Below are 15,104 nucleotides of genomic sequence, written 5' to 3'. Positions count from 1 at the left end.
TGTATGCCAATTATAATTTGTTTATTAGATTAAGAAACATTTTTTTTTATAAATAGATTTATTGAAAGTACATTATTTCATTTAATAATGATTCAATTTAATCATTCATAAATGATATGAATAAATTTGCACTAAGATGCACTTTCATTTATTTAATATAAATACTATACGTCAAATGAATATATTTTCAAATTACATGTTGTTCGGATTTTCTAAGGCTAATTCTGGTTTATCATATCCTAATTCTTCTAAAGTATTAATACCCAATTCATCCATGGTAGGTTTAATCTCTTGAAGAATATATGGATAAATAGTATCGACATATGGACCACATTTGTCTTTAACGGATTCCAAAAATCTAATAGCCAAGGCAAAATCATTTAACCTTCTACATGCTCTCAACGCTGCACAGATTATTTTGGGCTCGGGTACCATGTCCATACCTAAAGTTAAAGTAAATATAACAGAATAAATTTCAATAGTTAGCAGTAAATAATCATTATTAGAGATAACATAGTTCAATTTAAATTAATTACAAATCATTTCAATTAGATTTATGATAGAAGAATTGTAAATACAACATCATATGCTTGTCCGTGTTAACAAGTACCAATGTTATATCACAAATATAACCTCATAATTAATACGTTATTTTATAAATAAGAATCTATTCGTAAATGTATAACATTATTAAAAGAAAAATTTAATTGAGCTTTACTACAATAACAAAAATTGTATAATTGTACAAGTATTGATGACAGAACTGTTTTAGATTTAATGACAAAATTCGAACAATTCAAATATTTGTAATATAATGTAACAAAATAAGAGAGATAAAAAAGATTAAATTGTTAATGTGAAATCTTTTACCAGCCAAATCGTTCATAGCTTTACGAGCTTCCCAGCCATCGATATCAGGACGATTGAAATATTTTTCATATCGTGCATCGAATTCTTCGTCGGTTTCGGTAGTATGAGAATTTCTCAAGGATTGTGTACCAATAATCGTTGCACGAGGTATCGTTGCATTTCTTATGGAAGATCCAACGCGTCCTGCCACGATACGTAACATTTTTTCTAACAAAATTATATCAAATTTTTACACAAGAGCTTACGACGAAACAACTATGCACCCTTAAACAGAATCGTCTATTACATAAACCTAAAAGATGTCAGTCACACCTTTAACTGTTTGACGCTTGCGTACCAATGACGTAACTTTCAACACACCTGAATTCTTCAATATTTTCTATAACAATTTAATTTTTGTCATTTGGTTTTATAAACTTTATAAATATAACATTTATATTGATTTACGTATTGCAATATTCATTAATTTCATTCAGAAAATATTTACAAAAAAGGTTATTGTCAAATCTTATTTTGATTGGCTCGTTTTTAAAATGAATGAACCAATCATCGCAAAGATACATAAGCTTGAAATTCATCTCTCTCATTCTGACGTATATGTGCATGATGTTTAACATATTTTATATGAATGATTAAAAAAATATAATATTTATTACGATATTCATTAATTTCATTCATAAATTATATATAAAAAAAGGTTATTGTCAAATCTTATTTTGATTGGCTCGTTTTTAAAATGAATGGACCAATCATCGCAAAGATACATAAGCTTGAAATTCATCTCTCTCATTCTGACGTATGTATATGTGTATGTATACATACATATATATATATATGTGTATGGTGTTTGACATTTTATATGAATGATTAAAAAAATGTGGAATTCATTTAAAAGTTTTTCAAAATTTGTTATTGATACAGAATACACTTTCTCATTATAATTGTATAAAAAAAAATCTATGAAAATATTTTCATGAAATCTGTCAAATAACCTCACGTAATCCTTCGACTTATTTTTATGATTTAAAAACAATTTTCAAAATTAATATATACTTATTATGATAATATTTTGATGTAAGTATAGTAGATTTGAAAATATAATAAAATATGTTTAATTAAGTTTTAAATGTGTTACATTTAAAATATATGTATTATGATTATAGGATTTGTTGATTTTACAACATTATCGATATTAAATTTTGAAAGAGTATGCGGTGCTTGTTGATTGACATTAAGTATGTTATTGTGTCGTTTATGTGGTACATATCTTCAAGACGGAAGGCTTAAAAATATATTTGAAGATTCTACAGATCTTAAACAAAAGATATTAGATACATTACCAATTAAAGTATGTACAGATATAATTTTATTTATATTTCACCATAAAATATATTTTTAACTTTTAATTAACCGTTTGATTCTCAACGAATATAAAAATGAAAATATTATTATTTGTTTATATTTTATTTTTCAGATATCTCCGTTAGACAATGGTTCAAAGTTTATATGTTCGTCCTGTCACGATAAAGTTATTCTTTATCATCAATTTATTCAAGAAGTTATAAAATACGAGAAACAATTAAATCATGAAGATAATCATCGTTACGATTTAATAAACAACGAAAAAGAACAAACAGATATATTTGCCAAAATTTTGAGCGATACAGTGTGCGTATGTCCAAATTGTAATATAGATTTAATGATATTATTAGTTAGTAATCCACAAAACTGTGATTATAATTTTCAAATATCTTTAGCAATCGTTGATAATTTCGACAAAATGAATTCTATGAAAGAAGACAATTTACAAAACTTTGAAAAACCTGTAACACTTAATATTAAACAAGACAATGCACATATGAACGAACAAAGTATTGAAATCAAAAATAATAAACGTAAGAGTAGTACGTTGATGTACAATGTGTTTGATAAAGAAAATTCTTTAAATGGAAAACAGAAAGATGTTAAAAAAAAGTTGAAGACAAATATAACATGTAAAGAAATAGTAAATCCTGTTAAATTAGAAATAAGTAACGAACAGTATCCTGAATTTGTAAATAGTCAAGATACGAGTACATTAGTAAAGTTAGAATCTAATGATAATATTCCATGGTTCAATGGTGAAGATGATTACAACTGGAGTATTGATCAACAACATGAAAAAATCCTTAATAACGAGAATACCATAATGGAAGACAACGATGATACAAAATCTTCTTCAAAAATTGTATGCAATTTGTGCGGTGCACAATATTTGTCTCAATTGAAATATAAATTTCATATGGAAAGACATGAATTCAATAGTATGGATAAATTTATATGTATCGTTTGTAAAAAAGAAACGTCTAATGAAAATTTATTATGGGATCATTATTATTATACGCATACAAATTCGTTACGTTTTATTTGCTTAGAATGTAATGAATTATTTGTCAAATATACCAAAATCAAGGAACATCAAAAGAAATACAAACATTTGAATTATCAAGAAATTCAAGTAGATATTATTAATAACGAATTAAATATTGATAATACGCGAGAAGAATCGTTTGTACAAACTCAAGGAAAAAAAACATCAACTAATTGTAATCTATGTGGAAAATTAATTCACGATTTAGATCCGGATGCTATTAATGATTTAGTAACTTGTTCTAATTGCGAAGATTCGACTCTGTCTTTAGTTGTTGATGGAAATCAAGCTAAAGTAATATCACCTCGTCAATATCATTGTTCCAAATGTCCCAAACACTTTGTACGCAAAGAGAGATTAGAATTTCATGAAATGAGACACAATGAAAATATGAAAGAATTTATTTGCAGTACTTGCGGTAAAGAATTTAGCGCGGAAAATTCATTATACGAACATTATCTATTTGTACATAAAGGTGTTAGACCTTATATATGTGAATTATGTGGTAAATCATTTCAATTAAAAGCACGTTTACGAGAACATCATCGTAAACATACAGGTGAAAAACCATTTCAATGTGACGTATGCGAACAAAAATGTACGACTAAAAATTCATTGAGATTTCATAGGAAAATTCACTTTTCTCATAATCGTTATACATGTAACATATGTAATAAATCGTTTAGAAAGAAACAAAATATGAATGAACATTTGGAGAAACATTGGAAACACGATAAAAATATCTCATTACCAAAAGTATTTACTTGTCCGATATGCGCGGAAAGTTTTCCAACTTATCGAATGTTGAAATTTCATATGATAGAAAGTCATCAAATTAGCGATCAAGATCCAATTTTAATCAAACAAAAACCATTGTACGAATGTGAGGAATGTAATGAAAAGTTTAAACATCAAATGTCGTTAAAGGCACACAAGGAACGAATACACGAGGGTAAAGTTGATCCAGTTTATCAATGTGATATTTGTAACATGTCTTACAGAGTTAAACAACTTTTAATAAATCATATTAGAAGTAAGCACAATGGTGAAAAAAGATATAAATGTGCACAATGTGAGAAAGGTTTTAATGATACTAAATCATTGTACAATCATGTTCTTTTACATACCGGTAAAAAACCATTTCTATGTAAATACTGTAAAATGAAATTTAGACGTAAAGATTCGAGAGATCATCATCAAAGAAAGCACACTGGTGAATTACCTTATCAATGTCAGGATTGTGGAGAACATTTTGCTACGTATAATTATCGATCAAAGCATCGTAAACGGCATCACGGCAAAGGTGGTGATTTGGAATGTCCCGAATGTGGAGACAAATGTCACAATCAACAACAAATAAGAATTCATTTGAACAATCATTTAGGTGAAAAATTAAAACTATTGGAAAATGTTTCATGATTATTCATTTGATATCAAATGTAATACTTTTGTTTGTTTTCTTTTTTTTTTTATGTAAATATATATAATTATGTATATAATTTTATATTATTTGATTTTTGATTTATTTATGTTAGATATATATATATATTAACGTTTACTTTTACATTTGATAATAAAATAGTAATTTAATTCTATAGAAAATTATTTTACAAATATAACAAATCCTACTATATATTCGATTAACAATCCTACTACGAAAAATTATATCTAAAATATATAATATATTTGAACTAACTTGTGTATTTATAATAGAGAAATATTCATTTTTCCTAAAAAAAAAAGAACAATGTGTAAGATGCACGTGGTTTGCAAAAGAAGTTCATCAGTGACAATGTTGACAGATGAGAACTGACACGTGGATAGTTCCCAGTGAATGTCAAAATTTAAATGGTTCCGCGTTCACAGTCGATGTTTGCACCCCATACAAAAATCAGGTGGTTGTCTCTCAGCTGTATATGCAACACAACCACCTTAACGTTTTCTATTAATAACATCAAATATATAAAGAATAAATAATAATTGTAAACAAAAATCTTTGCTCATTGACAAATATACGAATAAATATCTTTTCGATTGTTAATATTGAGTTAAGAAAAAAAAAATAAATTTAAAAAAATAACGTCGTTTGTAATTAGTAAAATTCGAAAAATTGATCAAAAAAAAAAACACAAAAAAAAAAGAAACTAACGTGTCCAGGAACTACTTTTATGCGGAGTAATATCAAAATGTGTTACGTGCACATTGTCACGTTTATCTTAATTTCTTCAAATAATTATTTTTCTATTTACTATTTAAATGTTATTAATGAAAAGTCGATAAATTTAGATATATGTTCGATTAAAGATTTCTTTCAAATGGACTTATTTTATATGAAAATAATTGCAAAAAAATGATTTTGCGTAGGGATCGTTGTCGGCGGATGCAAACATGACACCGTAAAACACGAACGCTCATTGGTTGAACGTAGCAGCGATTTACACGTACGCGCGAATACCAATGTATATCGAACGTATGGCCACTAACACACTTACAATTTTCGTTCATAATACAGGATCGTAATAATCGATATTGGTGCCTCGTGACTTAAACAACAAACATCATGAATACATTTATTTCGAACGTATTAACGTTTTAACGATATAATTTCAAATAAAATTATTATTCCAATTATCATATTCACGTTGCTAATCGATAAATTAATTCTTCCCGATATGTCGCATGAAATGAATATTTGATAAACAAGGACGATCTGTGACATCCAACAGATTTCAATTCACTTCAAATAAAAAAAAAAAAAAAAAAAACGAATTTTATAACAATAAAAGATCATTAACGATAATCAAAATAATAATGCAAGATAAATATTAATCTCTCATTACAAATAAAAGATACACGAATATTCTGACAAAAGAATCTAACTCGTAAGGTTAGGAAGAAGAGAATTATTGTTAAGTGAAATGAAAGAGAGAGATATATAGAAGAAGATCCAGTAACGGTGAAGAATACATTTAGATTTTTTTTACGATCTAAAAGAATGATATGAAAGATAAACGATCAAACAAAAATTTGAACACTTATTTTGTATTAAAAACAAACAAAAAATGAAATAAATATAAAATATAATAAAATAGACGATGCGCGTGTAAAATAAATAAAGGATAAGAGGTAAGAAAATAATATGTATAGATACGTCCCTGGTTACCGTGGATCGGCACCGTAGGCAGGAGGGTGGGAGGGGTGGTGAGGGGTGGGGGGCAGGGGAGGGGGTAAAGGGAAACGAGTTCGTACGCACACAGAACAGTGCGCGGGGGGCTCGAGCGAATTCATTCGCCGGCTTTCAACAAGAACGCGTCGAAGAGACGTAGACATATATACAATATCGTGATTTTAACGTTTCGTTTTCATTCGGCTTGATATACGAGATATAAATTACACGATTTAGATATAAATATATATATATATAGATATATATTTATATATATATATATATATATTTATTATTTATCCATTATATTCGGTGTCGAAAGAGAATTCGAGATAATATAATTGTGAAGAAGAGAGATGGCCGGGGAAAAGCGTACACAGGAACAAGAAGATACTATGCTATCTCAAACGACAATTCTGCTTGACATCGAGGGTACGACGACGAGCATAAGCTTCGTGAAGGTAACAAAGGCCATGGCCGTGTGGCGTTCTTGAACGCGCCCTAACAGAGTTGTTCTTTCTTTCTTTCTTTCTTTCTTTCTTTCTTTCTTCCTCCTCATTATCCCGTAAAAACCGTTTTTAATATATTAATAACGTTTTTATCATTCATCGTAATTGTTATTATTATTATTATTATTATTAGTATTGAGAAATTGGTCAAATATGATCGTATGAAATAACAAAATGGAGAATATATATATATATATATATATACCCTGTGTTAATTCTTCGGAAAATTTAGTTCTTTTAGAATAATGGTAATGATTAATAAATTAAAAAGAAAATAAAAAAAAACTCTCCCCTTATCTTGTTCTCCCCTTAACGTTTCTTGGATAATATTTCTCACGCGTTTCCATTCGTTCGTTCCTTCGTTTATTCATTCGTTTCGTTTCGTTATCGTTCGTTTCGTTCGTTTCGTTCGTTCGTTCGTTTGTTCGTTCGTTCGTTCGTTGGTTGGTTGGATGAAGGGTAGTGTACGATGCCGGCGACAACGAACTTTCTACGTTTCCCTGCAAATATGAATTCTTCTTCCAAATTGTCAAAAAAATATTTAAATTCCCCGTTTTTAGAAATTGTATGCTTTCATAATCAATACCCTTCATCTCTCTCTCTTTCTCTTTCTCTTTCCAATACCTTTTATTTCCTATCGCGATTTACGATATTTCTTAACGTCAGTTTCTTTAGTTTCTCTTTTTGAAAATTTTCGATAAAGAAGAAAGAGAGAGAGCCCTCTCTCATCGCCTTTTTTCTTTCTTTCTTTCTTTCTCTTTCTACTATCCGGTTTTTATTCATTCTTCCCTTCTCTCTCTCTGTCTCTCTCTCTCTCTTGTTCTGTTCTCTTCTTTTTCTTCTTCTTTTTTTCTCTTCTCTTTTATTCTCTCTCTCTCTCACTGTTCATTGTTAAAATGCGTATCAATATTCTGAAATAAATTTCGCGGCAAATTTTCTATTGATGTTTGAAAACAATTTTCCCTCTCCCCCTTTTTTTTTTTTTACTTTTTTATATACACACACACGATATATATACATATATATATGTATATGTATATATATAGGTGTATGTATTTATTATGTGTACAATGAACGGCGTAATTATTTCATGGTATTGCTGTTGTTTTTTTTTTGTTTTGTTTCTTCTTTCCATTTCCCATTTTTAATTTGTTTCATTTACAGTTTGTTTCTTTTCGTATTGTTTATTATAAAATTTGTTGTTATTGTTGTTGTTGTTGTTAGTTAGTTGTATTTTCAACAATTCAAATGGAAACAAACAAACGATCATTATTAATATGATTGTTATTAAATCATCCTTTTATTTCTATTTTTTTTTTTTAATGTTTTTTATTACATTTGACATTTGTTTGTTTGTTGCGTTTTTTTTTGTGTTTTTAGGAAGTTTTATTTCCTTATGTGAGAGACAATTTAAAAAAATACATAACCGATGGTTGGACACGTGACGACTTCAAAGAAGATTATAAGAAATTAAAAGAACAGGTAAATATTAATTGAACAATTATTGATAATTTTTTTTTGTTATATAAACAATATTTCATATTTATTTTATTGATTTATGTTATTTATAATACAAAGTTGGTTTATATACATATATATATATATATATGATACTATATACCACCCTTTGTTAGCAGTTTTTGTAAGATGCTTTACAAGTAGCCAATAGTACGATAGGAGGTGAACAGTGGTGGCTGGCAGCTGTTCTGTTACATTACTAAAACCTTTCTTTTTTTACCTGGAGATTTTCTTTGTCTCTTAGAATTCACCTAACTTTGATATATCGTCTCTGTCAACATTTTCTTTTAATAAAAAAAAAAAAAAAAATACATGAATACAATTTATATTTATTGAAAAGTTCAATATTAATTCATTTCTATGCAATATTATTTTGTAATAAATTCTTTTGATTTTTTGTTGTTGTTGTTTTTTTTTTTTTTTTTCGTATGAATTTCATTTACAATTTATAAATGAATCTTTGTATAATAGTCTGTACGATTTTTATTTCATGTTTTATTCACAAACAAAGTTAAATGGAAAGAAATATAATTTTGTTATATTTCTAGGCTAAGAAAGATGAAGATGACAAAGTTGAAGGCTTTGTTCCAATTACTGGTAATAATGTTGAAGAAGAACAAGAATCATTGATGAAAAATATCCTCTGGCAAATGGATAATGATCGTAAAACAACTTCGCTTAAACAACTGCAAGGTCACATGTTTTCTGAAGCTTATAAAACAGGAATCTTGAAAGGAAGGTAAGAGATTCATCATCATTATTTCATTTAATTTAATTAATTAATTAAGATTATAATTGTTATATTTAATATAATATTATCATCATGTCATTTGTATTTCAATGATTTTAATATTTATTTTTTGTCCAGGGTTTACGACGATGTACCCAAGTCATTGGAATTATGGGTTAACAATGGAAAAAAAAATCTATGTCTATTCGAGTGGTAGTGTTGAGTTACAGAAATTACATTTCGGCCATTCCGAGCATGGCGATTTATTAAAGTATTTCAGTGGATTCTTTGATACAGAAATAGGAGCTAAACAAGAGTGCAACAGTTATAAAAATATTTTAACGAAGTTAGGAGAAAAGGCCAATAATGTCATATTTCTCACGGATGTTGTCAAAGAAGCAGCAGCTGCTAAAGAAGCTGGTATATTACCTATTATAGTTATACGCGAAGGTAATGTTGCATTGACAGATGAAGAAGCGATTGCTTATACGACTGTTAAGTCTTTCTTAGATGTAACATTTCAAACATCAAATAAACGTCAAAAATTAAATCCCACGGAACTGGAGAAAAAGGATGAATCTGTTAATCCAAACAGCAGCAGTGAACCTATGGATACTTCAGAGGATGTTGAAATTCCTGATGATAATACAAAAGAAAAGGATAATACAGAAACTAAAAGCCCACAACTCGAACAAGAAATAAAAGTCAAGGCTGATGATGAAACTAATCAAACAATTCTAAAAGATGAAAATGAAACTATGAAAGATGTCAAAGATATCAAAGATACAACTGTAACTAGTGCGAAATCTGAGGAAAAAGAGCAATCGGTAACTACTAAACCACCGGAAACTCCAACTAAAGTAGTTGGTGCTACATCAATTTCAGATGATGCTATGGTGGTGGCAACCAAAAGCGAATCTGTATCAAAATCAGAGACTGATGATAATAAAAAGTGCACAAAGTCTGAGACCGTAGTTCAAAATGAAACTACCACCAATACAGTAAAAGATAACAAAACCAGGGAGGAAGGAGGTGTCTCTGAGAAATCTGCTGAAACAGAAACAAAAGAAGAGGGATCGTCATCATCAACAACAAGCAGACAACAAAATTCCAGTACAACTGAAGCAACAAATTCTGCCGAAGAAGAAACAATATCAAAGACGACGATAACGACGACGACGACGACGACGACGACTACACCACAGGTATCCTCAAAGGTAGAGAATCCACCATTATCATCCGATGCTACTAAATCCGATGATGTTATTACTACTGCAAAAATAAATAAAGAAGAAGATACTAAAATAGAAAAAGAAAATAAAACTAATGATACTAATAAGAAAGAATCAAAAGAAGAACAAGAAAAAAGTAACGTTGTTGCAGCAGCAACAGCAGCAGCAGAGAAATGTAAAGATGGTGATGCAAAGGTAGAGAATCAAGAAGAATCAAAAAATAGAGAAACAAAGGAAAATGTCGAAGTAAAAGCGTCATTACCACCTAAATCAGAAAAACAATCAGAAAGTGTTGAATCGATAGAAAAAGAATCATCATCATCGAGCAAAGAATCCGCGAAAGAAGAAACTGTTGTGTCGGATGAAGTGATGAAAGATAAAAGTACAGTGGAATCTGAGAAGAAAAAATTAAATGGAACAACACAAAATGGAGGAGACGATGTGCCAGTGTCGGATGAAAATTTACACAGAAATGGACTTAACGAGGGATCATCAAGCGACAAAATCACATTGACAACAACAACAACAACAACAACAACAACAACCAGTGAGGAAAAACCTGCACAAAATGGTGAGCCTCCTGAGAGTTCTACAGATACTAGTGCAGAATCTATAAAAGTAAAAAAAGTCGTTGATTCTGCCGTAGCAGATGGTGCAGGTGAACCTGACGTTGTTCCCCCTGTAGTTGTAGCAGCGACTTCTTAATCTTGTTCTTAATACATATTAAGAAGTCCATAACATAACAAACCAACCAACCTCCCGCCCCGCCCTGCCCCGCCCCCCCATTTCCCAGTACTTATCTGCAGGTATAAACTGAAAAGTTGGCTCCCTACATCTTACATAAATCGTATGATGTTTATAAAATATAAGATGTTAATTTAAGATAGAAAGTCATAGAAAAAAAAAAACAAAAAACATCATTTCTTTGATAAGCGGAGCAAGACAAAAAATAATGTAAAGTCTTTTTTACGGTGTATTATTACAAATTCGATTATCTTTCAATTATATTGATTATTTCTTCTTTTTTTTTTTTTTAATTATTATTATTATTATTATTATTATTGTTTCTTCTCATTATAATTTATGGAATATTCAAAATTGAAATATAATTCAGAATATTTCATTACTTTATTTCAAAATATATATAATTCATAACATTTGTAATATTGGATATAGAATAATTCATACAGATATAAAATTATTAATTATTTTCATTATTTATTAATAACATTTCATGTAATATGAATTATTATTATTATTATTATTATTATTTTTCTCTTTCAAGCGGCCTAAAGATAATCGAATATGTAATTTACTAATATTTCGTTTATGGCTTACTTTGTTTTATTCTAAACAACAACAACAATAACAACAACTATGTGACACATTCAATCTTATATATATATAAGAGAATATATATATATATATTGCCTAAAAAAAAAAAAAAAGAAAAAAAAATAATAAAACCAAACGTCATGACATGCAGCTACATAGAATAAGATATTTCACGATAGTGTTGGAATGTGTGTACTCTGTAATATGTATTCTGTGCCAAATGAATGAAAATTCGTCATTTCAGAATATTTTCCAATATTTAATTAATTAATTAATTAATGTAATTGTAATGTAATGTTGTAACGTTGAAATATCTGATTATATAATATTTTGATTTTACTGCAATCTCTTTCCAAGAAAAAAAAAAAAAAAAACAACAACAATTTGGATTAAGAATAATTATTGTGTAAGACTGAATTTTTGGTAATACCTCGAAACAGTCGCTGGCTTTAGATTTTATTTTACGATAATTAATAATTAATGCAATTATTATATTTCTTGCATAAAAATGTACTTAAATATTCCTACAAAATGAGGGGGAAAAAAAGAAAAGAAAAAAAAACAAACAAACAAACAAACACAGTGAACTTTGAATCATACAAATTTAGACTGCACATGGACAAGCTGTAATTTGCGATAGATTTCTTTTTTTTTTTTATACATATATATATATATAATATAAGCAGTATTTTTGTTATATTGTATTTAACATTTTTAGGTTTTTTCTTTTTTTTTTTTTTTTTTTTTCAAATTTTATTTGTCGAATAAAGAGAAAGACCAGACCAGACCATCGTAGAAATATTTAAGAAACATATCAAACAAATGTTTTTCGAACGATAACAAACAAATTTTGTTTACCATTAGAAATTCTCGCCGATGATGATATTGTTGTAATGATACTTTATTTGTTTATTTGTTTTTTTCTCTTTTGTTTTTTTTATTTTTTATTTTTTATTTTTTTTTTTTCGTTTTCTGACTGCTCTTACAACTGTGACTTTATTTCAATTTACATTATTAATGCTGCTAATTAAAATAATCATTTTAAAAACAAAGATCTTTACAAGTGACAATGTGACAAACAATTAAACCTTAATCAAACTTTTTCTTCTTTTTTTCTTTTTTTTTTCTTTCTTTTTTTAGAATAAGACTGATTCTCAGCTTGCCCTCTCAGACTTAATAAGTAATATTGAATAAGACAATATAATAATACCTAATACAATTTAAGAAGAGACTATGATTTTAACTGACTTAAAGTGCTGGATGCATGTCAATTACCATCATTCCACTATATAAACTAACTAAACAAACAAAATATTCTATTTGACATACTGATACATATATAATACAATGAATGTGTTTCAGTGAATTTCAACTATTCGCAAAGATTTGTAAATAGTATCAACTTATATACGACTAATAATGCAATTAATAATGGCTTATTAAATGATATCATCCCGGAAAGTCATTCGAATTTGATGATAAAAACATATCTGTCCAGTAGTGTTGTGGATATTTTTTATTCTTATGAACAAACAAACAAACAAACAAAATAATAAATCATATTTACATATACACACGCACATATAAAAATATACAAGCATGTTTTTCTTGCATGCATGCATACAACAACAACAATAATAATAACAAGAGATTCACGTTTAACAATATTCAGAATTATTTTCATCATGTGCTTTAGACAACAACAACAAAAATTCTTCTTATTTATTCACTTTTCACAAAATTGACTGTGATTTAAGGATATTTAATAATAGACATAGGAAACGAAATGAATTCATTACACCTATTACGAAGACTGCCTCTGAAAATGACTATCCGTATTGGAACTATATTATTATTATTATTATTATTATTATTATTATTATTATTATTATTCTATTATTATTATTATTATTATTATTAGTGGTAGTAGTAGTAGTGGTAGTAGCAGTAATAGTTGTAATATTGTAACTATTATTACTATTTTTATTATTATTGTTATTTTTATTATTATGACTATGTTTTTTTTTTAGTTATTATTATTATTATTATTATTATTATTATTATTATTATTATTATATGATTATATTAATATCATCAAGATTTAGATATAATAACAATAATGTTTTTTGACTGATTCAAGTCACTGTGAATCTATGAACAAAAAAAGCAAATGAAGAGAAGCAAGGTTGTAAGGAGTCAACATTTTTTGTAATTTTTTTTTTTTTTTTTTTGTTTATATACATATATATGTACTCTGTATACATATGTGGTTAATATTATTTGCATTTAATATAACTTGCCGGCGACTATGATTCTAGGAATTCTCTTGAACGATCTGTAAAAAAAAAAAAAAACATTGTGACATTGAAAAAAGCATGGTGTGTGTGTGTGTGCGGCTCGTCAATGCATATTTTTTTACATGCGTATAATTAATTCAATGCATAATTATTATACAGTCAGAATTTTTTTTTTTTTTATATATATATATATTACATAACTATTATCATCATAACAATTAATGCTTGTGTCTGTTCTCCTCGTTTGGTTATAAGAATTTATAAAATAATACGAATGAGTTTTTTTTTTTTGTTTTTGTTTTTGTTTTGTTTCTATATGTTAAAATTCATAAACAAACAAAGTTTGATTTATATATGGATTGATAACCTACCTGGTTGATTATTCGACGATTGAAGAAACCACCTCGCATATTTTTTATTTGTCGGATTAATCATTATGGCCAAGTATTTTCAATGAATTACTTAGGAATACTATATCAAGTATATGAGAATTCCAACAAACAAACAAACTAACTAACTAAAAGAAGAAGAAGAAGAATACCATAAAATGTCAATAAAAATAGAGAAGAAATGAAGAAGAAAATCTGTAAAAAGATTTGTGTTTCTTCATTGGGCCAAGAAAACTGAGATTATTGATCGAGAGGCAATAAATATATACAAAGTTAAATCTCTCTATTTCAATTGAATGAAATCATTCCAATCATCAATCGTGTTGTTCATTTATCAACGTCAGACTCTTTTTTTCTTTTTTTTTTTAATAGAAACATTTCTTATTAAAACTTGTAATGTGAATTTTTATGATTGTATACTTGTATTATTAATGATCCATCTCAAACAAGACATCTCTATGATATTTTCAACAAATTCATTGGAATATAATATCAATAAGAGGATCCTATGATAAAAATTCATAAACGTAAGGATCAATGAATTGAAAAAGTGTTTAAGTAAGAAAGAAAGAAAGAGAGAGAGAGAGAGAGAGAAGAAAATGAAATGAGAAAGAAAGAAAAATTGAATTAATTATATTCATCCAACTG

At 27.7% G+C, this 15,104-nt stretch overlaps 3 protein-coding genes across 4 annotated transcripts; 2 read left to right on the top strand and 1 right to left on the bottom strand.

Moving 5' to 3' along the window:
- Positions 1–4: 4 nt before the first annotated feature.
- Positions 5–1,248, bottom strand: COX5A (Cytochrome c oxidase subunit 5A). Its single transcript, XM_015332910.2, has 2 exons — positions 871–1,248; positions 5–443 (listed from the first exon to the last, which is right to left on the bottom strand). The coding sequence occupies exons 1-2, from the start codon at positions 1,070–1,072 to the stop codon at positions 193–195; spliced, it is 453 nt and encodes a 150-aa protein (XP_015188396.1). The 5' UTR covers positions 1,073–1,248; the 3' UTR covers positions 5–192.
- A 261-nt stretch (positions 1,249–1,509) lies between these two features.
- On the top strand, positions 1,510–4,882 carry LOC107072715 (uncharacterized). 2 transcript variants are annotated; one of them, XM_015332864.2, is made up of 3 exons: positions 1,510–1,944; positions 2,034–2,218; positions 2,345–4,882. In XM_015332864.2, exons 2-3 carry the CDS (start codon positions 2,108–2,110, stop codon positions 4,697–4,699), a joined length of 2,466 nt encoding a protein of 821 aa, XP_015188350.1. In that variant the 5' UTR covers positions 1,510–1,944; positions 2,034–2,107; the 3' UTR covers positions 4,700–4,882. The 2 variants fall into 2 exon arrangements, with proteins under 2 accessions (XP_015188350.1, XP_089026118.1); XM_089169992.1 differs by lacking the exons at positions 1,510–1,944; positions 2,034–2,218 and having other exon boundaries at positions 2,399–2,538; positions 2,628–4,882.
- A 1,645-nt stretch (positions 4,883–6,527) lies between these two features.
- On the top strand, positions 6,528–15,042 carry LOC107072735 (Enolase-phosphatase). The gene is given in 5 exon segments (XM_015332909.2): positions 6,528–6,907; positions 8,336–8,437; positions 9,022–9,212; positions 9,342–9,390; positions 9,392–15,042. Coding segments are annotated over 5 exon segments (2,196 nt in total). The 5' UTR covers positions 6,528–6,802; the 3' UTR covers positions 11,141–15,042.
- The last annotated feature ends 62 nt before the right edge of the window (positions 15,043–15,104 follow it).

This window comes from Polistes dominula, unplaced genomic scaffold, assembly GCF_049000335.1.
Source record: "Polistes dominula isolate Pdom_NZ unplaced genomic scaffold, Pdom_raw_medaka contig_15, whole genome shotgun sequence".
Classification (NCBI taxonomy): Eukaryota; Metazoa; Arthropoda; class Insecta; order Hymenoptera; family Vespidae; genus Polistes; species Polistes dominula.
Note: the sequence above shows the minus strand (reverse complement) of the source record. Positions and strands in the feature narration are given on the sequence as shown.

Excerpts from the sequence above, each read along its gene's own strand:
- COX5A (XM_015332910.2), bottom strand. The coding sequence starts at position 1,072 with ATGTTACGTATCGTGGCAGGACGCGTTGGATCTTCCATAAGAAATGCA. Across the intron at positions 444-870 it reads AGCTATGAACGATTTGGCTG|GTATGGACATGGTACCCGAG; the intron begins GTAAAAGATTTC and ends CTTTAACTTTAG.
- LOC107072715 (XM_015332864.2), top strand. The coding sequence starts at position 2,108 with ATGTTATTGTGTCGTTTATGTGGTACATATCTTCAAGACGGAAGGCTT. Across the intron at positions 2,219-2,344 it reads TAGATACATTACCAATTAAA|ATATCTCCGTTAGACAATGG; the intron begins GTATGTACAGAT and ends TTTATTTTTCAG.